Raw genomic sequence first — 26235 nt, 5'->3', positions numbered from 1 at the left:
CCAATTTATGGCCTGAACTCTCTCCAGAACATTCCTGCAAAACTGAAGCAGCATATGCTTCCTGGAGCTTCAAACAAATTATATATATATAATTATATATATATGCGCACAGACATGTTCTTAATAAAATACAACAGAAACACTCATTTCAGTTAAAATCTTCTTTTCTGCAAGCGGTCATGTGGCCTTAGCTGATATTTATAACTACCTTCCTCTGCTGCCCATTTTGTATTTCTCCTACCCTCAGCAAACTCTTTAGCAGGTCTTGGTTCTTTCCCTGGAGGAGTGACACACACTGTCATCTCTGTAGGGTCTGAGCCATTTGTCCTCCTGCCTGGATTGGATTGTAGTTTCCCCTTGACCTTAATCATAGAACTCGGTAAGCACCAAGAAATGCCCTGAAGAATCTCCTGCACTCCCGACGTAATCTTCCCTATCTACGCTGTGGAGAAGCAATCAAATTTCTCCCTGAAAGTCTGGATCAATCAATCAACCCCTTTCTAACACTATTATTCCTTTCTTAGCTTGTTGACTTAAGGGCATCAGAAGTCCAAAGTGGCCAGGGGAACGTATTAGTTTCCAGCTCAATGGAGGGAATTTTTGTTCTGTCTCCTAGAAGAATCACTCTCCTCTCTGGAATCAAAACTTCTAGGGCAGCAGAACTTAAGGTTTCAGGAATAGAAAGCAAATATGTTCCTAGTGGGTGACTAGGAGTGACAGTGACTGAAAACATTCCCATTTCCATTATTTGATCCCTAGAATCATGGCTATGGGAAAGACCATACCATACATGGGATATTGATTCAAAGCATATATAACCTTTTGCAGAACCCTGCCATGGCCATCCAGGCTACTGTTCCCTAATCGGCATCGGAACTGCACCTTTAAAAGTTGTATCAAGCCAGATGGTCAGGATGGTAGAGAACATGATAATTATTTTGTCAGTTACTTTCTTGTTGCTGTGATAAAATAACATGACCAAAAGCAACTTAGAGAAGAAAGGATTTATTTTGGCTTGTGGCTCCAGAGATAAAGAATCCCTAATGGCAGGAAAGACATAACCATAGCTGATCAAGGAAAGCATGACCTGGGAAACTGACTGATCACACTGTCATCCATACAAAAGAAGCACAGAGAGAACAGGAAGTAGGGTGACCCTAAAGCCCATCCCCAAAGATGTGCTGCCTCCAGCAAGGTTCCACTGATCCAAACAGCACCCACCAACTGGGGACCAAATGTTCAAAACCATAAGTCTATTGTTATGCCTTCCTTGCCATGGTCCCTCATCCCAGACTGGCAGTTAGCTTCACCTATCATCTGTTTCTGCATTTCCCATGGCCAACTCACCACACCTCCTCAGAGATAACAGTCAAGTCCAGACACCTAGTGGACCTCAGAGGTCCACTAGATCTGTTTAGTCCTTCTGATGTCCCAAAACATTACTGCCTGTAAGGCAACACCCACTACACAGAATTCTTGGCTACAGCTTTATGAAGGACTTTGAGCTTTGGTCCATCACCAGCCAAGCTAAGAGGGAAGAAATGGGGGCAAAGGAGAGTGTTCTCTATGGAAGGCACATTCATAGTCATCCTCTCCTGCTCCCTTTCCCACTCCCTCTCTCTCTCTCTCTCTGTCTCTGTCTCTCTCTCTCTCTCCTTCCTTTCATGATGTGAGCTGACCACTCCTTCCTTTCATGATGTGAGCACTGCCATGCTCTGCCATGGCAACCCCACAAGGATGAAACTATGAGCCAGATGTTTCAAAATCTTTCTTATATTGTTTTGCTCAGTTAATTTTGTCACAGTAACAAAAAGGTAATACACAGGAAGAGAAGAAGTTGATATTAATTCAACGTAACATTTCAGAAGCAGCAATACCTGTTACACCTCACATCTAACTTACCTGTTTTGCCTTCTCAGAAATTAGATGGATCTTGGACCTGACTGTAAGTTGCTGGTGACTGCTTTTGTGCTTTGCTAACTCTGATCTAGTGTTTGTAGTGAAGGAAATCAGCATAGTGCCTGACATGTAGATACAGCTACTGATGATAGCTGACTCCAACTGTCAGCCTGGGGGAGGGGACAATGGTCAGGATGATGCCACAAAAGAGAAGAGAAAGACCCTTCATTCTCTTGTGGCCTTCTAGTCTCCTTTTAGTAGCCTATTGGCAGAAACTAATGGTGAGCATATAACAAGACAGAAATATTTGCAGAACCTCAGCACCACAGAGCAGAATACGGGAGAATAGATTTGGAGTAAACAGACAATCATTTGTTCAGCAGCACAATAGCTGATGAAAGAAAGCTTTAACCAGTAAGCCTGGTTTGCATTAAGTATTGTGAAAAAGAAAGAAAATGCTTTGTTGTAGAATTTAGTTTGGGAATTCTTTTAAAAATATTACCCTGGCTGTGGACCGTCAATAAAATTACTTGTCTGTATTCATCATTTTATAGAATATTCTTGCATACCTGAGACTTTAACACTATTCAAAATATAGGCAGACAATAGAAGAGTCCTAACAATAAAAAATTGAATTATTGATATACACAACTACTTTGCAAGATCTCAAAGGCATTATTCTGGGTGAAGGAATCTAGTTTCCAAAGGTTACGTAGTCTACAATTTCACTCAAATAACATTCTCAAAATGACAAAACCATAGCAACAGAGAACAGATTAGTGGCTGCTAGGACTTGGTAATGGGGACTCTGTGACTATAAAGTAATAGCGCAGTGGAGTTTGTGAAGGTCATGCAACAGATCTGTGCCCCCAGTCGTGGTAGTGGTCCATGAGTACTTACATGTGATACTATCCATAGAGGAGGAGAATGAGCAAAGACAGGAGCTTGTGTGAGAGAAAAGTCTTCTTATGCTCTTTAGATGACCTTGTTGAGTTTTTGTCACATCTGCCCCGAATTACCTGTGCATAGCTTCAATGGAAATAGAACCCAAGCGGGACAGCCTCTCCCCACTTCTGGCTTCTTCTGCTGGCCCCTCTGATTCTGGTTAAAGGGGTTGTGGTGTTTGAAGCAGTTCAAAGACTCTTTCTTCCTAGTACTTCAAAGCAGAGCCCTCCTTTTCCTCATTTGTATCTTTTATTTGCTGTTAGCAACCTTTGAGGATTGATGGAGCTGGGTGACCCTTGGCACGGGCTCCCCTCACTGGCAGAACTGGCCACAAGGAATGAATAAGATACTTTCTGGCATGGGTCTCTCAGTTGCTATGGCCAGTGAGCCTTGTTTTGTGTTCTCTGACAGTCCAGAGAAATTCCTGTGAGTAAATGACTGAACTGTGCAGTAGGTACAAAGTGTTCTCCACCCTAGTCTTCCTGAAGACCTCTTTTCCATTCATGCGGGACTACTTTCCTTAAATGCTTCTAAATATGATTTTGTTAAGCTCTGTGTGTTTAAAATATTTCATTAAAAGCAAATGATTAAACAAACTGTTCCAGAACTTTAAAATATTTTTAATATTCTGTTACTCCAGAAATTTTTGTTCCATTTCAGCAAAAGCAAAATGTTTTATGGTTAAACAGTTGCTTTCAGAGACCCCATCTTTGAGTACAAATTGTACCACTTCCCTTGTCATTCAAACTTTCCTCATTATGGGTAGATTTCACACCTCAAATATCTATCAAAAGAATGTAATTAAAAGATGAAACATTGAGGGTCGAACCCAGAGTATTGTGCATATGCAAGACAAGTGTGTCCACTGATGTTGTGCCTGGCTTGTTTTACAAATTTTCTAAAATCAAGGAATGTTTGGATTATCAATAGTATGTATTTTTTTATTTTATTTATTTTGTGTATATACATTACAGATGCACATTCCACAACATGCATGTGGAAAACTTGCAGAAGTCAGTTCTTTCCTTCTACCACATGGGCACTGGGGACTGAACTGAAGTCGTCAGGATTTGAAGCAGGTGCCTTTACCTACTGAGCCATCTCTTCAGCCCATGTATACATTTTAGATTATTGTGTGGCATTACAGTTTTATTAATGCAATACCCTACAATCTGTTTATCATTCAGTTGTTGGCAAGCGTTTAGGTTAGTTGTTTCTAATTGTATGATTTTATTTTGTTATTTGGCTTTTGCAAATATAACTGCTTTAAATATTTTTCTTTAAGGCTTCTTTTGACTATATTTATTTTTCTTCTTTCCATAGACCTAGCAGGGAATTAAAAATAGACATATGTTTAACTTCATTAATACTACCAAAAAGACTCTAAGATGGTTGTACCATTTTCATCAGCTGTCATCAATTTAGAAGCATTCCAGTTGCTCTACATCTTTGCCAATACTAGATGTTAGCTTCTACGCTTTTTCAGTTCAGCCATTCTATAGTTTCTTGTGGCTTATATTCAGATTGCCCAGTGAATGATGATAGTGAGCACATTTGTAAACACTTGTTTATCTTTTGTATGTCTTTTTTTTTCCAACTATCCTTCAGGAGACTTGAGGAGGTGGTAATGACTATGTTCATCAGGGAAAAACAGTAATGGTATACTTTGGAAAGGCCGATTTATCAATGATAGGGCATGTTTCCCAGGTTTGAATAATTATACTTTTTTAGCACTTTAAATAAATATGAATGAATAAAGTAGATAAAGAAGAACTTGGTAAGCATCTGTTCATAAACATGTCCCTTCCTGGCCTACAGCCATTGTGTTCTAAATTCATCTTCGGTGACATACCCGTGGATTTTTCATGGGAGGTTCTTATTAGCACCTTAATAAATGCACATTTGATGGTTTAGTTTTCTTTGGGCCTCAAAGCTAGCTAGGAGTATGAAGTGGTGTGGATTCAAGGTGGGGTGCTAGGCGGGGTGGGGCCTTTGACAAAACTGAAGGTTGGGAGTGGGCCTCAGCCCAGCAAAAGCAGAGATTGTCCCCTAAACCTCTTTCTCATTTATTATTTTGTTTGCCCCTGCTTATTCAGCTTGGTGAGTGCAGCAGTTGAAGACTTGGGAAGAAAGAAGCACGGGATGAATAAAAAAATGATATTATTAAACATGCTTGGAAAGATGATCACAGTGCCAGCCAGTGGGAGACTTTGAGATAGTCTCAAGGGAAAGGGTGTGCTCTGTCATGGCGGCAGTAAGAGAGTGACATGTGAGGAAGGCATTTCCAAACCTCTTTAAGCCTTAGAGAAAGATCAAAGTGGTTCATATTTATGTACAACACATCCACACACGCTCCTGCACAGAAGAATCTGAGGCAGATGGGCTCCTCCATCTCACAGATGGGCCATAGTATGCACATTAATGCAGAGATTGGTTTCAAAACAAACAAGCCCTGTGGCAGAGTGATATTAAAAGCCCATGTCACCTCACTCGAAATCTGCTATGGATTGTAAAGGATATCTTCACTCTAAGGTTTTACTCCTGTATTCTAATAGATTGTAATGCCTCACCGCCAGTAAATACTTCTCAAGCTTAAGACAGCATGATAGTCGTAAAGCAGCTCTGAAATTCGACAGCTATAAATGCCATGTGGTATCAGTTAGATCACAAACCAGAGCCAATTTTTCAAAACATTTCCTGCTGGAATACCCACAACATTTTAACAGATGTCTTTTGGCAAGTTTTGAAGCAAAATAATCCCCGATCAGCATATGAAATAAAGTCCAACAAAAAGCAAAATATGGAGGAGAATGATTTTTTTCTTCATCCTCTGGCATTAAGAGATAGATTTGGGGAAATTGTGAACTCTTTGGAGAAACACTTGTTCACAGCCACAAAAGTCAAGGCATGAACTTTTCTCTCTCACATAAACCACAAAAAAGGATCAGGTTTTGAAAATATCCTTTCAGTGTTCACTAGAGAAATTTCCTTGCCTACTTTTGAGTATAATATTTGTTATTTCTTCTTCTTCTGAACACTGATCATAAGTATAACTCTGGGTTTGGTTGAGGCAATCTTAGGAGAAATGAGGGGAAATGACTTGAAACTACAATGGGTTCCACAGAGACTGAAGTGGAGGGAAACACCAAAGAAGAATCTATTGTTAGGAGCAAGATGGACATGATTGATCCTGACTTATTCAACAATGTAGTAATTTAGTCTGAAGCCTCTCAAAATCAATGGTAGAGGGTCAAGATGAAAGCCTAGGAAAGGAGAATGAAATGGATTTTTCATTTTTCTTCAGCATAGTTTATGAAACTATCAATAGTATAGACAGGTTAAAAAGAATTATACAGTGAGCATACTGTACACAAGAGATAAGCTATTTTGATTTTGAGTCTGACAGTTGTTTGCAATGGAACTGATTTTCACCTTCATGTAAGAAATGCTCTTGAATGAAATGGTGATCTCCTAATACTCTTCCCACACAGTTATTCTAAAGAAACAAGTGTTGCTCACTGCCACTTCTGCACTAAGTGATGTTTCTAAAAGCAGAGATCCCTATGGGCATTCTTCCATTACCAGTTGTTTTGCATGCATCTTGCTGGTGTTGTCTTATTTTCCCGTATACTGTATCATTTTTGTACTAAGAGCTGTACTGAAAAATGATGTGTAGGTGGGAATAATTTTATGTCATTTCTTTAAGAGGAATTTTTGTTTCTTTATATTGGGCACACTGAGGTTCTGGCGGCACAACAAATATTTATAGAACACTATTAAATCAGTGGTAATACATTATGAATAAATAATGGCTAGCATTCTTTGAATGAGCAATGGGGTACATTTATATAAGGCCATTAAAGAATAATTTCGTTTATACAAATTTGATCAATGCCCAGCTTTTCCTCAACTTATTCATCAGTACCTATTAAGGAGTAGCACTCTGGTCCAAGTAGAGATGCCCTGAGGTGGCACTGGCTTGAAATCGGATTTCTTAGATAATTTAGAAAAAAATTCTATGAACTGATGTCTACATTCATTATATAAAAATATAATCCAAAACAATCAGAACCATTTTGCTTCCTTTGATTAATACCCAGAAAAGAGGAGAGTTCCAAACACAAGACTCAGATAATTCATAATTCAGGGCAAGTCTAAAACCATAACTACTTAGTATTACAATCATAGATATCATAAATCTACAGGGAGTCTAATTAGATGTAGGTGGAGGCAAGAAAGAGGACCATCTCTCCACCCCAAAGCTCAAGGCTACTCATTTCCAGCATTTGCATGCTGTAGGTTGGGGTTGCCACCAAAATGATAGAGAGGTGCTTTGCTGAGGCTGAATATGCTGGGAGTGTAATCCAAGGAGCCCTTGATTTGATCATAGTGGCTTACAGTAATGGTTTGCACTGTCTGGATCCAGGCAAGGCCACTCTTAGTCATTGCTGGGTCTTACCTCACACTTGTTTGATATATAGGTAGGTTTTGGAAACGAATAAAAAACAAAATCTACTCCTCATCTTTCAATACTACTGAACAGAAAAGTTGACTTGTCAATATTAATTTCATTCACATTTCTTGAACTGCAGTCTCTTATATAATTTTTCTGAAAATTTCTTTATGCGATACAAAGGCTTTAATTTATTTGGAGCCATTTATTTCCCATATCAACTGGACACATTGAGGCTCCCTTTTGCTTCTGCTGTTTTATGTATTCCAGTCCCTTATATGAGACTTCGACATCTATGGCTGACTCTGAGTATAGAACCAGAGTGAAGTCTGAACTCAGGTGATATCTAATACATCTCTCCAAGTAGAGGAGCCTTAGACTCTTTAAACTCATTGGTGTTAAGATCTAGTCCAAACACACTGAGCATGAAGAAATGACATTTAATCTACATAAAAAATAGTGAATGGCCCTATCAGCTAAACCTTAGATACTTAAATTAGAATTAGATCTTGACTGCCTCTCGTAACACATGCCTGCCATAGGTTTAAGAATAACTAGGTTCATTATCCACCTATCACTTGTGGAACCAGGAGTTTCCGGTGGTTTTCTGTCTGCTTTTATGCATTAACTCTAGTAAGACAGACACGTTCATAGTATCTTTTCCTTCCTGAGATCTTGGACATGCTTCTAATTTTATTTTATTTTTTCATAACTGTTAAAATACACAGATCTCTGGTATCATTTGAGTGAGCAAGTATTTTGGTTAGTTCTTATGAGGGTGCACAACTGCTATCATGAGAGACTAAAAGAAATTAAATACAGGAATTCCCAATTTACTAGGAGAACGTGTGTGTGTGTGTGTGTGTGTGTGTGTGTGTGTGTGTGTGTTTTCAAGATACTTTGATAATTTGTCTTATTTTAAAGCCCTGCTATAAGGTAAGTACTATAATATATGCATAACTGAATCCAAAGCTAACTTAGACTCACAGACACATCCAACCTTTTCATTGCAACAACATTGCTATCTACAAAGCCCTTACTTACTTACACAGATATACAAATCAAGTTGCTAAAAAAAAATAATAGAAAAGTTGCAATGCTTTTAGTAGGTTTAAAATTTTGTATTGGGCTACATTCATAGCTATCCCCAGCTATATGCAGCCTGTGCGTATTCTTACCTGGTAGTAGTTAAAGAGTTTCAGCCAGACATGGTAGACCATGCCCATAATCCCAGCACCTGAAAGGCTCAAGCCGGAGGACTATAGGTTAGAGATCAGCATGGACTGCATAATGAGTCTCTCTCAAAACAAACAAGAATAATTTCAGTGTTTTTCTTAGTAGATCCTGAAGCGAGAATACTAATTACCAAATTATTTTCCAAGCAAAATTGGCAATATGATTTGTTTCACCCAATAAAAAATAAAATACAGGGTCTCTTCCTATAGGTATGATAAGATGTTGTCAGTCCAGGATTAAACCAGTTGTGGGGTGTGTGTCAGGAGAAAACACCCATGAAACCAATGGTCTTTAAGTATGCTTGATATTTGAGCAAATGTGAGGATGTGAGCAGTCAGCAAGAGGTGATCTCTCAGGCAGTTCATGGGAAAATAAAGCCATTCTAGGGAAAGCAAATAATTTAGTCTTTCCCACATTAGCAAGACTTGGATCGAAAAGATGGGGAAGTGAAAACATGCGGACCTAAATTTGAAAGCACAGTGTGATGGTATACACAAATAGTTCCAGGGCTAGAAAGGAGACTCACTGGCCAGATCCTAGACTATACCTGAATGCATAACAACACACACACACACACACACACACACACACACACACACACACACACACACATCTGCTCACATTCAAACACACACATAAGCATATACATATGTTTACACACAACAGATGGGAAAATTATGGTTTTCAAAGACAATTTCACAGCTAAAAGGTAAAGATAAAAATAACCATAGTTGTAAAAGTAGCGGACACCAGCATATAGAGAATGTTAAGTGCCAAGATTCTTCTTAGCATACCACATGTATTTACTCATTTAATCCTCAGAATAACCCTGGAGGGTAGATGTTGTTTTTCCACCTACTTTACTACAAATGTAAATAATTGTGTCTGATCATGGAGGGGAAGAGCCAAGTGGCCAGGGTTTGAATTGAAGTGCCCTGAGTATGCCTCTCCTCCTAGCCAAAATAGAATCATTTAGAAGGAAAGAACTTCTCCCAGAATGTTACTTGTTAGTATCTTAGATTTGGCCTAACTAGGGCATACTGTTGTGTACATTTTTTAATTTTTTTCTTTTTGCATTTCATCTTCATAGTTTAACAGCACCCGTTCGCCCTCCCCCACTGAATGTTGCCACATGGCCCCGTGGAGTAGAAAGGTATTGGTTCTGAGAACATTTCTTTGCAGCCTTATCCTGCTTTTTTCAGACACTCTCCCTTTCTCCTCTCTTTTAACTTTATTGCAAACCTGTTTTAAACTAACAGTTTTTCTCTGAAGTCAATTTAAAGAATGGTATTTTCCTAACTTGAATTTAAGTCCGCCCTGTCTTTGGTTATATTCCCCATTAATGTCCTGCTTGGAGTTGGAACTTGCAACTCTGCTAAACGTAGGCATCTTCTATCACCGCTCCTGGATTTTGTAGTTTGGGGAAAGAAGTGACAGTTTTCGCTGTATTTATCAGAATTGTAGAGGTTCAGCTTCTCAAATTTAAGGAAGAAAAAAGAATTAAAAAAAAAAAAGAACAAGACAGGAGTATACTCTGGCAGCCAATTGTCCTTGTCACCATTAAATAAAAAGTCCTTTTGGCTGCTGGTCAGAGCCTGGAGTCAGGTCGCAATTCTTTAGTCCTTTCAAGTCCATTGTTATTCAAGGAAGGACTGGGCAGCAAAATGAGGTCTCTGGTGGTGGGAGTGTTCTCTCCTGCTGAGCTCTCTTCTGCTCAGCTTTCCTGTCTCTCTCTCTCTCTCTCTCTCTCTCTCTCTCTCTCTCTCTCTCTCTCTCTCTCTCTCTCTCTTTCTCTCTCTCCCCCTCTCCTCTCTCCTCTCTCCTCTCTCTTACCCCCCTCTTCCTCTCTCTCCCTCCCTCTCTGAATGCACCAAACTTTTTTTTTCTTTTTGAAAGTTACCTAGGAAACAAAGTCTTTTGTGTTCCAACTTTATTTGAGCTATTCGCTTTGCTGGGAATCTGCACAAAAGCTGAAGAGAGAAAGAAGGTTGCAATATTTTACTAAACCATTCTTGACGAACACAATTTCCCCAAGGGGGAAATCATATACCATTGGGTGTGTTGGGGGGCTTTGCAGGAACCTCTGATAAGGTAAGTAAATGCTGCGATTCCTTTAAACAAGACTCTGGAGCCTACTCATTAAGGAGATTTAAGGATAGTTCATTTAACAATATATGCAATCCTTAGCCAATAGTACAGTTTTCAATATGAAGACTAGAGAGGTTTTGTTTTTGTTTTGGTTTGGTTTGGTTTGGTTTTTTTTTAAATGATCCTGAATTATTAAAACTGTATTGAAATAAGAGGGAATGAAATACTTATTTTACACAGTTGCCTATCTTCCTCTGAGCTGTATAAAAGAAAGAAAACTGGGTTCAGTGGTGGAAATTGGGTCTTTCACTACTCTGGTTTAGAAACCAAAAGTGGGATGGAGCCTTTTAAATAATCTGGGCCTGGAGCCCAAGCTTGAAATAAAAGTTAGACAGCATTAATATTTATCAAAGGCTTGGATAGACAATTTTCAAAAGTCATATGGAAATCAAAGCCTCTAACTCACACAGCTGGAAGGAAAGTTTTGCACCGTAAAGCTGAAAGAAAATAAACTCTTCTACCCATCCAAAGCTGAAAGAAAAACCCACATGATTTGTTCCCTCCAGAATCAGGTTGTATATTCCACTGTAGTTGGGTACTGGGGTACCTCTTTACTTTGGCTTCTGCACAGCCATGTAATGTCCATTAAACTGACTTTTTAAAGTGTCATTCAGCAAAGCTGTCTTCCTGCAGTGAAATGAACTCCGGGAATTTTGATGGCCTCCTGCATCAGGCTGGCTTCCCCTCCAGGTGGTGTGGTCCAGGTTGTCTCATGCCCTGGGTTTTCCTGCATGGTTTCTGAGTAGGTTTATAGGCAGTTAGCTCATCTGCCTCCTTTGATCAGTATAGTCTAAAGTTCTCAAGAATTTTGACAGGAATTTATAGTGACATGAAGATACAGAAAGTAGATCCACCTTTCACTGGCTTAGAGACAGGCAGCGTTCTTCAGTTGGAAGGTACAGGATTTCTGACCAACTTGTCTCTTTCATTTCACCTGAAAAGCATGTTTTGTGAGCCTGTTTCTTTCCTTCCGTATCTCTTCACTGTTGAAGCGTAACATTTAATTAGTTGTGCTTACTATCTTCTAGAACTGTTTTCTTTGTCCTACATGCTTATTTCTCTCCTTATTATAAAAACTTGAGCTGTATAATCTCTTATGTGTGTAAGCAATGGAAACTGAGTCTGAATATATTTCGTTTGCAGTCCCACTCTCCAGAAGATGAAGACACAGATGTCATGTTAGGGCAGAGGCCGAAAAACCCGATCCACAATGTCCCCTCTACACTGGATAAGCAGACCAACTGGAGCAAAGCACTACCTCTCCCGACTCCCGAGGAGAAGATGAAACAAGATGCCCAAGTGATTTCTTCTTGCATTATTCCCATCAATGTCACTGGTATTGTTTCCTTCTTTTTCCCTTGAGGGGCAGTTGGGTCTGAATCTTCTATGTATTAAATATGTTCAAAGCCTGTCCTATAAGTCTCCCTATCAGCTAAGAATAGCATTTCTTGTGAGCAAGAAATCTTTCCTCAACATACAATCCAGGAGACCTTCAGAATGCTTTTGTCAGTCCTGGAACACCAATTTACATATATTCTGCTGGACTCCTTGTTATGTAAATGATGGACAGCTTCTTTTGTGGAGGGGCGGGGGTGGGGGGGTGGGGGGGTGGGGGGGGCAAGTCGCCAAGTTGCTCTTTGGCAGTGAATAATCACATAACAATGATGTGCGGCACCACAGAGAAACCCAGGTTTCTAAAACTGCAAGTAAGGCCCAAATAGAAACTCTGTTTTTATACTTCCATGGATGAAGGTAGGCTTTTCTAAAAGACCATGCAGACTTAGGGATGGATTTTAGGGTTTTTTTAAACCTGAAAATATATAAATACAGAGATAAAGGGAGAATTGTATTTTAAAATCAGCAAGCCTGGCTTCCTTTCACTTTCTGCTGTTGTATCTATTGAAAGTCTGCATATTAGTCTAGATAAGATGGAAGCCTAGTTGGACTTTTCTTCAAAGTCTACCAGCAGAGATAGTGAATTCTGGAGCCGGAACTGGGAATCTAGTTATAAATCAGATGCTGTTTTGCTGCTTAATGGAATCTATAGGTTAGCATACAAAGTGATAGGTTTACTAATGTGGTATGATGTGATGTGATGTGTGTGTGTGTGTGTGTGTGTGTGTGTGTGTGTGTGTCTGAAAGAAAGGGAGAGAGAGAGAGAGAGATAGTTATGCTTTATTCTCAATCATTCTCCTCCAAATTAAAAGATCTCCCCATTGGTATCTTTTAAACAGTCTTCTAGTGTTTTTTTTAAACCTTATTTATATAATGAAAACTTCAAAAACAGCCAGACTATGACAGGCTTTCATCCTGATTCCCTGTAACCGAATATTGCATGTCCCCTGAGAAGCATTTTGGACATTGCTATTATCAACTTCACTCAGATTTCTTTCACCTAGAGTGGGGAACAAATGGACCAGGTATCTGGGACAGATATAATTTCCTTCCTGAAAAAGAGGTACTCTAATGCATTGGACAGTTGTGTCATGAGCTGGGACTTAATTTTCCAGCAGACCTATTAAACTTGTGGGATAAATTATTCTAAAGATGTGCACTTCTCTGACCTCTATAAACCAAATGAGATGTGTTAGAGGAGTTCATCTGCCAGAATGGATCATTCTGGTACCCTTTTAAACTAATTTTCCATCTGGGAACATCTTAACTATTAGCAACCCCTGCTACTTTTCTGGTGCTATAAGTAAAAATCTTGTTTTCAAATGTAGTGCTGTGATTATGGACCATCATCTTGTGATTAGGAAGAAGAGAAGATTTTTTTTCTTTCAGTTTGATTTCAGGGACTCTCAAGATGAAGGCCCAGATTAGATGTTGATTTCAAGAGCTTTAATGAGAACATGGTTAATGGTGTCCATATACTACACAGTGTCTGTACATCATGCATTCAATGATCATTAAGATTCAAATGAAGTATTTCAATGTCTGATTGGACCCAAGAAAGGAAATTTTCATTTATATGAGTTCTCTGATAACATTGTAATCATTCATCACATGATATGGAGATTTCAAAGTGAGCCTCGAAACTGTTGGCACTGTGATATTATTATGCAGCTGACCCAAGGTTTAATATCTCATCCAGTTCCATGAATAACAGTTAGGAAAAATGTTAAGATGATCAAATCCCAATGCCCAGCATTCCAGCATTATGAGCCACAGCTTGCACTGAAAAATCTATAGTGCATGCTTGTGCCAGACAGAGTTTGAATTCCTTACCCTCCACCTCACTGTTCTGATTTAATAGAACTCCATACAGTGTCACCAATGTGAATACAGAGAAGAACTAATAAGCACCATGTTTGGTCCCTACATGCATAATAACAAACACTGCTTTAAAGACTGGGGAGTCTATCTTATAGCTGGTTGGTATAGAGAGTATAGGACTGAGAACTCCTCTGTATGTTTATTTCCAAACCCAAAAGCATCCAATTTACTCACAAGAGGAAAGTAGAATTACATGAGCATTGAAAAAAAATAAAGCCCTAAGCTGTTGTGTTTCCTCACAGCAGTGTGTGTGTGTGTGTGTGTGTGTGTGTGAGTGTGTGTGTGTGTGAGTGTGTGTGTGTGTGTGTGTGTAAATACTTGGAGAGGAATTTTGGGCATAGAAGTGGAGAGAGAAAAAAAACTCACAAAGACACTTTTAATGAAGAAATGGGTCTGAATACATTAGGTTCACATCTTGGGTACTGATCTACTATGCAAAGGTATCAGTTTCAGAGAGCCCAGAAATAGAGCAGGAAATAATAGTGATTAAAGGGTATAACCAGTTTAGTTCAGTGTGAGAGGGCTTTTCTGAGGTCCTTTACTCTTCTTTCCGTTTCTTTTGGTTTTCCTCTCTTGCTTGTTGGTTTTGGCAGTGCAAGCTGTTGTGGAAGGCTGCATTCAGAAGTAAAGCTTAATGTAGTGCAGCATTTAAATAAGGACTAAGGGAGAGCTCCCTTATATTTGTTCACGAGCTTAATCCAAAGTCTTCCAATCAACAAATATCACTGTGTTCCAAACAACTGAAACTTTTGCCTGCCATTTCTAACGGCTAATGAGATCTATTTATGGGTTGCAGGAGTTGGTTTTGACAGAGAAGCAAGTATACGCTGTTCTCTTGTTCATTCACAATCTGTACTACAGCGGCGACGAAAATTGAGGAGAAGGAAAACAATCTCGGGGATTCCCAGAAGAGTTCAGCAAGAAATAGGTGTGGTATAAAAACAACCAATCATGGTTTCTGTCTAGTGAAGGTTATATCGAGATGGAATAGGTGCCTATTTCCAACTATAACATTGTTCATAAATATTGAATGTTTCAATTTTTAGTAGTTTTAAAATGCTGAATATTTATTTTGTATTGAAAAAAATCACTCAGCATTATTTTTTAACTCTGTTCTTGAACATAAAGGCTTAACCTTATAGATTGAGGCATATTCATTCAAGCCTTCCAGGTGAAATATAATATTTTGCCAATTTAGAAGTTTCATTAAGATAGGAAATATGAATAAAAATTCAATGTAAAAAGTTTTTTGAAAACTAAGTTCATTTGAAGAAAAATTGTACTTGTAGTGATTGTTTTTAAAGTAAAATTTAAACATTCAAATATAGACTCTTAAAAATACAATATCTTTGGGGACATCTAAAGCTTTTTCTTTTCAATATGCTTATAATAGTTCTACCAATTTCAAAATATTATGGTAGCAGCTCATATAAATAAGACTTTAATTTTTATCACGAAGTCTATGAATTGTATTCCATTATGCTTGTATTACAAAACAAATGAAAAAATAGCGGCCTGACCAGCACTTTAGGTTTTGTACTTAAGTTGTGTTTTGTTTATGAAAGCAGTAACTTATTAGGGCAAATTAATGAGAAGAGAGGTGATTCATAAAAACAAAAAGAATCTCTTCTCTCAATAACTATACATGATACGTATATGTGTGTGCATGTGCATGTATGCACACATACATAATATAATACATACATATAGGAAAAAACAGAGACAAGCTCAGGGACACAAAGCATTTTAACTTTCTCGTAATTTTATATAATGATTTTTTTTCTGCAACAGAAAGTTTAATGTGGTAGCACACAGATTTATCAACACCTCTCAAGATGCCTTTTACCCTGCCAATATGTAATATCTTACTGTGTTTATCATGTGTCCTAGATTCTGATGAATCACCAGTGGCCAGGGAAAGGAATGTGATTGTGCACACAAACCCAGACCCCTCCAACACTGTCAATAGGAGGTCCGGAACCAGGGACTCTGAATGTCAAACTGAGGATATTCTGATCGCTGCCCCATCCAGAAGAAGAATCAGAGCTCAAAGGGGTCAAAGCATTGCGGCTTCACTTTCTCATTCCGCTGGCAACATCTCTGCACTGGCAGACAAAGGCGATACCATGTTTACTCCTGTAGTGAGCAGCCGTACAAGATCTCGGAGCCTTCCTCGGGAGGGAAATAGAGGTGGAGATGCTGAACCCAAAGTTGGTGCTAAACCCTCAGCATATGAAGAAGGAGAGCCCTTCGTGGGTGACCATGAAAGAACCCCTAATGATTGTAGTGAGACTCCGAGCAGCCCACGTGCACAAGAACACCAGCCTGCTTTGGGCTTGGCCTGCTCTCAACATCTTCACAGCCCCCAGCACAAGCTAAGTGAGAGAGGGAGGTCTCGTCTGTCTCGAATGGCAGCTGACTCTGGAAGCTGTGACATCTCCTCCAACTCAGACACCTTTGGAAGCCCCATCCATTGCATTTCCACGGCTAGTGTCCTCCTTAGCAGCCACATGGACCAGAAAGATGAGCACCAGTCATCCAGTGGTAATTGGAGTGGGAGCAGCTCCACATGCCCCTCACAGACCTCAGAGACAATCCCTCCTGCCGCTTCTCCTCCCCTCACTGGCTCTTCTCACTGTGATTCAGAACTGTCACTGAACACTGCTCCGAATGCTAATGAAGACACCAGTGTCTTTGTGACAGAACAATACAATGACCACTTGGATAAAGTAAGAGGCCACCGGACAAACTCCTTTACCTCCACTGTTGCTGATCTGCTGGATGACCCCAACAGCAATACAAGTGACAGTGAGTGGAACTATCTGCACCACCATCATGATGCATCCTGCCGCCAAGATTTTAGTCCTGAGCGTCCAAAGGCAGATAGCCTTGGCTGCCCAAGCTTTACAAGCATGGGCACCTATGACAGCTTTCTGGAAAAGTCTCCTTCAGACAAAGCAGATACTAGCTCTCATTTCTCAGTGGACACAGAAGGATACTATACCTCGATGCACTTTGACTGTGGTCTCAAGGGTAATAAGAGCTATGTCTGTCACTATGCAGGCCTGGGCCCAGAGAATGGTCAAGGTGTAGGGGTCCCTCCAGGTCTTCCAGACTGTGCCTGGCAAGAATACTTAGACCACAGGAGACAAGGGAGACCAAGCATCTCTTTCAGGAAACCAAAGGCAAAGCCAACTCCACCTAAACGTAGCTCATCATTGAGAAAATCTGAGGGAAATACAGACATTTCTGAGAAGAAAGAACCAAAGATAAGCAGTGGTCAGCATCTGCCTCACAGTTCCAGGGAAATGAAGCTGCCTCTTGATTTCTCCAACACGCCTTCTCTAGTGGAAAATGCCAACTTGCCTGCAAAGCAGGACACTTCTTGGATAAACCAGAGTGAACATGCTATTAAAGAACCTCAGTTGGACACTACAGACATTTCACCATTCAAAGATGAAGGTGCTGAATCAACTCACTATGCAGACCTCTGGCTTCTAAATGACTTGAAAACAAATGATCCTTACAGATCCTTATCTAATTCAAGCACTGCTACGGGTACCACAGTGATCGAATGCATCAAATCTCCAGAGAGTTCTGAATCCCAAACATCCCAATCAGAATCAAGGGCAACCACCCCATCTCTTCCTTCGGTTGACAATGAATTTAAACTGGCTTCACCAGAAAAGCTGGCTGGCTTAGCATCTCCATCAAGTGGCTACTCCAGCCAGTCGGAAACGCCAACCTCCTCTTTCCCTACAGCTTTCTTTTCAGGTCCATTGTCTCCTGGGGGTAGCAAAAGAAAACCTAAAGTCCCAGAAAGGAAATCCTCACTACAGCAACCATCTTTAAAAGATGGAGCCCTATCATTGAGCAAAGATTTTGAACTTCCAATTATACCTCCTACTCATCTTGACCTAAGTGCTCTTCATAATGTTTTGAATAAACCATTCCACCACCGCCACCCACTGCATGTTCTTACTCATAAGCAAAACACAGCAGGAGATATGCTGAGGTCAAATCCTCCACCGTCTCTTGCAATTACACCAACAGTCCTGAAATCCGTCAACCTGAGGTCCATCAGTAAGTCTGATGAAGTTAAGCAAAAGGAGGGCACTAATACAGATCTGCCCTACGGAGAAGAGAGTGCGGTTCCTGTGGCTTCCGTGGCTTCCTCACCTCCAGGTAAGACAAGGCCACACACAGCAAAGAAGTCACTATCACGCCAGTACTCTGCTGAAGACACCCTGCTGCCCTTTTTAGATTCCTCAGCAGTTGAGATGGGACCTGAAAAACATTTGGAGAAGAACCCTACTTTTGATGGGAAAAGTCACTGCGATCCAGAAACTGGAACCTCAGCTAGTAGCAATCTTGCAGATGCAAAGGTGATGAAAGACCAAATACAGATGGAAAGTGAGCTAACCCCAGAAAACATAGCAAGTAAGAACTGTGGATTTTCAACAGGATTTCAGAGGGTCTCTGCTGCCCGCCCCAGTGATTTGGGTAGTAAAATGATACACTATGGAGCTAGCCCAGATGGAGCCCTACAAGGACAGAAGGCACCCTCTGGTGTTGGGGAAGAAGGTGAGAAACCGCAATCTGTGGATGGACTCACACTTCAAGCCAACTCACCAAGTAGAGTAACAGACATAAGCAGTCAACATAAGCATCAACGTGTTGTGAGCCGCCACCATGACAAAGTGCCTGTGACTCTCCACCATGAATCAGAGACGTCAACTGTAAATTCATTCCCAGAAAAATGTTCTGAGCAGGAAAATATTGCTTCAGGTATTTCACCCAAAAGTGCCTCTGATAACAGCAGAGCAGAGGAGACCCAAGGAAGTATGGATGAGACTTCATTGAAAGGTCAGTTAATGACACCGTCGTGGGCGTGGAAGTGTGTCCTGTGTTGCTTCCTGCATTGCTCATGGTTCTCTGTAGCCCTGGGTGGTGCTTTCCCTCTGCCATTTCTTTTTCACTTAATACAATGATTGGGCGGGGGGAAGTTATTGTTATTTAGGAACTAATAATTAACAACCATCTCTCTCATTTGAAAAATTGTGGTTAAGGGACCTTGTGTTTGATGCCTGAGTCAGGGAAACAAAGTAGTGTGATGTGTAACTGCCCCTTAAAGAATGCTTTTCTTCTTGTTTTAAGAATCATCACCAAGTGATGACTCCATCACTTCACCACTCAGTGAAGACTCTCAAGCTGAAGCTGAGGGTGTGTTTGTGTCTCCAAACAAACCTCGGACAACTGAGGACCTGTTTGCTGTCATTCACAGGTGAGAGAGTGTGACCAAGTGCCCAAAAACAAAAGGCAAAGAAGAAGATTTGTTTTTGAAGTGCCTCTCATTGAATACAAATACGGGGAAGCATTTTGTCCCTGTAATACACTCAACAAAAACAAAAGCAAGCAAAGAAGATTTATCTTTCCAAATCAAATTCGTAGACTTGTATGCATGTTTGAAAATATGAGTCTAGAGAGACAGCTATAGATGAACAGACAGACAGAGTTCAATTAGCATTTAGTAAGAGTCATTGAAGGCAAGATATTGGATGATTTCCCAAGGAAAGACTCTCTGGAACACATTTACATGTGAAAACAATTTATAGTTAAAGTGCTTGGAGTGAAAGCCCAAACTCAAGTGTTGTCTCTGAGATACATATTGTATTTTGTACTTATTTATCTTTGCAGTACTAGAGATCAAACCTAGGACCTCACAGTTGCTATGCAAGTACTCTACCACTGAGCCATACCCTTAACCCCTGGCATTTAAGTAATCCCCCGAGTCTACAAAATATGCTCAAAGCTATAATCTCACACTAGCTGACACAAACATATGTTGATTTGCCAAAGCAATCTGATCCCATCTCAGCTTGGAACGACTAAAAAGTATACTTTTTTATTCTTTCATTTTAAAAATTAAATTTCTTTAATTTTATCTCTTATCTGATGAATAGGGGATGTTCTCTGGGTGGCTTTCCCAGAAAATGGTTGTGCTTTTGTTGCCCGTGTCCATTGTCTCTTTTGTACTTTGATGACCTCCTATCAGTGGCCCATATTTGCAGCAATTTATTGAAGTTGCTGACCAGAAAAGCAGATCCAAAACTCATCCTTGAAAGCAAACGCATACCCACTGAATTAAATGATGCTATGTGTGCTCTCTCCTCACAAACCCAAGTTCCTTCTTACACCCAACCCTGGGGACTTAGATGGGATTCCCAAAGGAAAGGGGCCTGAGGATTATCTCCTTTTGCACAGACTTACCACTTTGGAAGCAAATTCTAGACGAGCAGTTTATAATCTCTTCTCCCACCCTTTGGGCTTCTGCTTTTTAAAGGGTTTCTGTTTTCTGTTGGTGCTTTTTTCCCCTTAAAGAACAAACAATGGCCTTTAGCAACTGCATTTTCCTAAGGGTTCTATTAGTAGCACCCTCTGTGTGTATCTTAGCAGGCAAACTTCCTCAGAAACAGCGTAAGAATCTCTAGTTTATGTTCTTTACCACAGTTGTCCAAACTCCAATTGTATTCCTCTAACCCTCACATTGTATCTCCAAAATCAATACAGATTATTAAGTTCCTATGTAAGTTATTGAACCCTCAAAGAACCATCTGGTGTATCTGGAATAATGGACAGGATATAAGTTGTAAAAATCAAAAGGATAATTGGATTGGAACCCTGACAACACTTTTTATACTGTCTTGAATTGGTCAACTATCTGAGCTTAACCTCTTGCCATAAGTAGGAATGCCTGTACCTCAGAGATTTGATTCTGATGATTAAAAATTTTGTACCTGGAATACTGTGGAAGCTAAGAACACCTGCTATTTGAAAATTCTACCTTTGGTGCCTAGTAGTGATGTGCAAAGAGAAACCACAGAAGTTTCTTTGAGCAAAATCATGCTATTTTGCAACAAAACTCACACTTTCTTTACCACACACGTTTTTAAATTGATGAGAGAGCATGCTACCAGTATCAGGAATGACTGAGTTATGCTGAAGATTCTTTGAGTTTATGCCTACTTAATTTTCAAAATAAGATTAGCAATTTCACGATGGATAAGGAGGTTATGTATATTTAAGGAGTTGGTAATTTTAGATTTGTATTTGTGTAAGATTTGCCTATTTATTTACATCCTAGTGACAAGAGTTATTTTGCTGTCTTGAGAGCTTAGATTTTATGTTTGAAGAGCCAGCTCCAGAGATGGTTTATAAGTTTTCAACTCCTCACGAAGAATTAACACTGCTTGGCATGTCATTGATGTCCCTGAGTAGCTAAGGGTCATGCTATTTCTATTAAAAACAGATTAATGTACTCCAAAAATCATTTAGCTAACTTCCATGTGCAGTAGATTAAAATGTAGGCTAGTTTGCAATGTATCTCCCTAAGTTCATCACCAAGGGCCAGCAAGTATCAAATTCAGGTCCAGTCTTGTCCTGCCAATGCCAATCTCCACTTGCTGCACTTAGTATTACGTGAAAGCTGGTTAATGTGAGAGTATTTCCTCTGTGCTGTATAGACAGATTTAATGAGAAAAAGCAACAGTATTTTACCACACTGTAAACAGAAGTCAGTGGGGTTTTTTTTTCTTCCCTTAAAGTCTAGCAGGGCAAGTAGTGACTATTGACCTTCCTTAGTATTCTACCATATAGGGTACTCTTTAGATTTGATTGGATATGGGAAAGAAATCGAACACTTCTTGATGTATAAAATTATATGTTGACTCAGATTTTTATTCCCCCTTTCTTTTTTCTTAAAAGATCCAAGAGGAAAGTACTTGGAAGGAAAGATTCTGGGGACATGTCTGTTAGAAGCAAATCAAGAGTTCCCCTAGGCAGCAGTAGCGGCAGTGCCACATCTGTCACTTCACCCAGCAGCAATGTGTCAGCTGGGACCAGCCAGAGGTCTCCTGGTCTCATCTACCGAAATGCCAGAAAGTCCAACACATCTAACGAGGAGTTTAAGCTACTGCTCCTCAAGAAAGGCAGTCGCTCGGATTCTAGTTACCGCATGTCTGCTACCGAAATCCTCAAGAGCCCTGTCCTGCCCAAGCCTCCTGGGGAGTTCACTTCAGAGTCCCCACAGAGCCCTGATGATGCCCACCAGGGCACACCTGGGGCTGAAGCACTGTCCCCTCTGTCATCGTGCTCTCCACGAGTCAATGCAGAAGGGTTTGCCTCAAAAAGCTTTGCCACCTCAGCATCTGCACGGGTTGGACGGTCCCGGGCCCCGCCTGTGGCCAGCAGCAGCCGCTACAGTGTCCGCTGCCGACTGTACAACACCCCGATGCAGGCCATCTCCGAGGGAGAGACTGAAAACTCTGACGGGAGCCCACATGATGACCGGTCCTCTCAGAGCTCCACATAGTCTGCCTGAGCCAAGCTGACCTCAGATGCCCAACCTCCTACTAAATGAAAGGACTTTGTGACACCATAGAGGACCTGGGAGAAATGGCAACAGGGTGGGGGTTGCATCGTTGCTTGGCAATGTGCTTCTAAATATGTGCTGAAGAACAGAAAGTGGTTGTCATTTTTTATTAGTTTTCACGTTTTAAGTAGCAATTCTGTCTCTCGTGGGTTTCTTTAGCATAGTTTGATTTATCCGATCTCATTCCTTGTGATAATAGAGAATACAAAAGTATCTAACTTTCTTGAAACCTAGACAAGGTTTTCCCAGAGCTGCCTATTCCGAAAATAAAGCCCTCACTGTCATGATACTATAAGAAGATGAAATTACTCTGGAGGTTTGGTATTTTTTTACATTAAGATTAACTAAAGCAAAATTTAGAAGAAAGAACTACACATATGTAAATACCATATTTTTGATAAAAATGTGTAAATAGATTTATCAATGATGAGTGGACAAGTGGCCAATTATCTACCACACACCAACTATTTATAGGACACACAAAATAAACTATAATAACTGTATTCTGTGAATACCATTTTCATATCAAATACCATATTTAAATGTCCACCAACATGATTTCTGAGTGATAAACCTCAAATATGATTTCAAAATTGATGAGATAATGGAAATATTGAGGTCATGTACTGAAATGTGATTAATTTAAAGTAATGAATTCAGACCTAATCATTGTTGTGACAAATTATAGCAGAAACAAGCTAATTTGTGGCTGTGATTTGCCATGTGGCAATTTGAACAGAATGAAAAGCATGCTTTTGATTTTTTTTTTAACCAACGAAAGAAATCATCATTCTCAATGCAAAATTCCCTCTCCCCAATAGCATTAAGCAGTGTCCTTTAGAATTTAATTTTTCAATGGATTGCTTTAAGGAGAATGAATAGAGAAACCAGTAGTTAATTTTAGGTCACATTTTATATAAGGCTACTGGGAACAAGCAGTCATAAGCTAATGATTATACTCTTGAAGCTTCTTAATTAGCTCCAGGTTCTTAAAGTAACAGAAATAAAGCCTAAGCATGCCACAGAGCTATTGACTTCTCAGCAAGTAGCTGTGATGAGTTTTCAGCGAAACTTTCTATCTGCGCTGATGAGATTCATGCTACCTAAAACTTACCAGAAATGACACTGTGAACAATGTAGTTGGGAAATAGGTATGTGTATATGCATTATTTATATTCACTCTTCAACTCGGCATGGGGAGCAGCTCTGGTTCACAATGCTACATACAACAAATTTTTGTCTGGTTTTACTAGATCTGCTTGATGGCAAAAGGGGAGGGAGGTGGGTGGGAAAAAAGGAGATGTCAGGGCAAGTGCTCTGACAAAATGAAGGCAGGGAGACAAGCTGAATTACTTGAAGTTACTTGAAGTTTCTTGTCTTAAAACTGAAAAAAAAAAAAAAGAATAGTAACAAGTTGAAATCTGCAAGTGGTTCTCACACCTCTGATTTTAACATGAACTGATACTAATGTTTGAACTCATATGTCAGAAATATAAGCACCTATGTACTTAGAATAGGTTTTGAAGGGGAGCAGTAGATATTAGAAAGATCTAAGAAGGGGATGATCTGTGAAAGACTGGAATGTGATGACAATGATTGAACACACCAGGGTTGCCAAGAAATTGATAAGCAGCTGGCTTTATGCCTATGCAAATGGTATTTCAGAAAGTAAGATGTGCGAAAGGATTAAATCATGCAAAATGAAGGAGAAAGTCTGGTCTAAGAAGACACTATCTTTTGATAGTAATTCGTTACAAATATTTACAGATTAAGAATTAAAGAATCTGTTGTTGGTGTTTTGTTTGTTTGGGGAAAAACGTCTGGCTTCTTCTACCATTTGTTTTACTACCAAATTGTATTAGTTAATTTCTTGTCATTGTATGTAAATTGGGTGTTGGGGGTGGAGGGGTAGAGGAGGAGACTGAGAACTAGGAGAAAGAGTGAGAGAGAGTGAGTGAGAGAGAGTGAGCGCAAGTGTGTCTTGGGGATAGATAAACTACCTGGTAAAGGGTTTGAACATATACAAAGTGTTATGATTTTATTAAAGGAAAAATGTTGGGGTTTGAAAAAAATGGACCATCATCTCTCATTGGAACACATAACTCATTAAAAAAATGAAAAACAAAAACAAAAAAAAACACACACAAAACCAGCATGGTTTAACATCATGTGGGGTCACGAACAAATCTATCTCATGCTTTGAAAAGTACAGTCAGCAAAATTTTAAAAATGAAAGTTTTTAGACAAATGTGATAAGGAATCATCATTTCCAGTCACAATAGGTGATCATTTGTAATTTTCATAAAAGCAGTTCGTTTGCAGTATGGCTTTTGTGTAGCTAGGGGGTTTTCTAGTGTGAAGAAAGGTATGTGGGCTTTAAAAGTGATTCTAAATCTTGACTAGAAAATCACATAAATTGGCTTTAACAAAAACGTCACCTTTTATTATTGACATTAAGTTAAGTGATTATACCATATATTTTTAAAATACATGTTTGACTTGAATTGTGAGGCAATAAGATACTGTCGATGTGATGATCACAGAACCAACCCTTATAGTTTTACTTATTTTGTTTACTCTAAAAATATATAGCAGAGTTTCTCTATTTTGTATTTCATAGATTTAAAGAAATCCCAAATAAAGATGGATTTTAGATTCACTGTGGACAAGAATATTGAATAAGAAAGTTTAAAAAGCAAGCAAATCCTTAATAATCTGGAATAGTCTACACAGCTTTAGAATATACTACACAAGATCAAGATGCAGGGCTGCCTTTAACATCGCTGGCAGCTCGAAGCAGGGTTACACACATTAGGTATTGTTTTAAAACAACCAAAAACCAATCCAAACTTTTCTTCTGTTGTTTGCACTGATGCTATTTTCTTCTTCTTCTTCTGTGTTTATCCAACGTGTTTATATTGTGTGGGGAAATTTCTGTTTTACTTTCCTGCTTTTCTGGTGGTTCTAGTTTGAGTTTTCTTGTTTTGTTTTTGGCTAAGTAGAGGACATGGACTAGTTGTAGCAGACAAAACACACTGTTTGCTCTTGCCTGTGAGTACACTCTTTGCAGTGGTCATATCTTAGAGGGTTAGATGGTAACAAGGCCTGAACTATGAAGGTTATGGTATAACAATTTTGGTACTAGCACCAGTTCATGCTGGCCGAAAAGACAATGGTTTTTGGACTTGCATCCATTTTGTATTTTTGTAACATTTGTAAATATGAACTTTTAAAATTGTTGCAAAGATGGTTTCTTTTGTAAGATGTTTTCAACGTTTACATTCAATCCAAGCCTTTGTATATTTTAGAGCTGTGCAACACTTTAAGTCTTGTATTTATTTTTAGTAAAAACGGTGACAGTTTCATTGTGAACCCCTCTCAAAAAAATGTATCAGAAAAGTTTGATTACCTAGAAAGTGTGTATAGAGACTGCAAATAAACGTGACTGCAATTAAACAACTATGTTTTCTCTTTCTTGTTAAGTAACTGTAGTTTGGATGTTTCACAAGAAGGCAATACTTCATAGGCAATGGGTATAAAGGGGGGCATTGTTAGAAGGAAAGCATAGTATCTATAACAGACATTAATCTATTTTCATTTTTGAGTGAGAATGACATATTTTTCAATGCCCAAACTACTCCGTGGATCTCTCTACACCAGGTGAAGATTTGTGACTTTATTTTCAGATACTTGACAGCTTTGTTTCAGAGTTTATTATGCTTTCACATCCTTGCCAAGAAAAACATTAATATATGTAAGACAAACTGCCCCTAGGAAATGTGATATCAGCTTTAGTAGATATTAAAACTTCTGCCTCAAGCACTAAGTGCTTTGCACACACAAACAT

At 39.4% G+C, this 26235-nt stretch overlaps 1 protein-coding gene and 1 long non-coding RNA gene across 4 annotated transcripts in view; one reads left to right on the top strand and one right to left on the bottom strand.

Annotated features, from left to right (window-relative positions):
• Window positions 1-3345, bottom strand: part of LOC311602296 — a 56054-nt gene extending 52709 nt beyond the window's left edge. Inside the window, exon 1 of the long non-coding RNA XR_014780718.1 lies at window positions 2800-3345. This is a non-coding gene — a long non-coding RNA (uncharacterized lncRNA). The remainder of the gene's footprint in view (window positions 1-2799) is intronic.
• The window catches only part of NHS (NHS actin remodeling regulator), a 342238-nt gene extending 316390 nt beyond the window's left edge, over window positions 1-25848 (top strand). The window contains exons 5-10 of one of the 3 annotated variants that reach the window (XM_084790157.1): window positions 9624-9686; window positions 11825-12017; window positions 14754-14885; window positions 15848-18823; window positions 19115-19241; window positions 21722-25848. In XM_084790157.1, coding sequence (XP_084646283.1) covers window positions 9624-9686; window positions 11825-12017; window positions 14754-14885; window positions 15848-18823; window positions 19115-19241; window positions 21722-22328 — 4098 coding nt within the window. In that variant the 3' untranslated portion in view covers window positions 22329-25848. Of the gene's footprint in view, window positions 1-9623; window positions 9687-10381; window positions 10625-11824; window positions 12018-14753; window positions 14886-15847; window positions 18824-19114; window positions 19242-21721 lie in introns of those variants that run through there. The other 2 variants (XM_084790159.1, XM_084790158.1) reach the window with 2 other exon arrangements.
• Window positions 25849-26235: the final 387 nt, after the last annotated feature.

Source organism: Acomys minous, assembly GCF_964271855.1.
Source record: "Acomys minous genome assembly, chromosome: 7".
NCBI lineage: Eukaryota > Metazoa > Chordata > Mammalia > Rodentia > Muridae > Acomys > Acomys minous.
The sequence above is the reverse complement of the archived record's forward strand: the minus strand, read 5'-3'. Positions and strand labels throughout refer to the sequence as shown.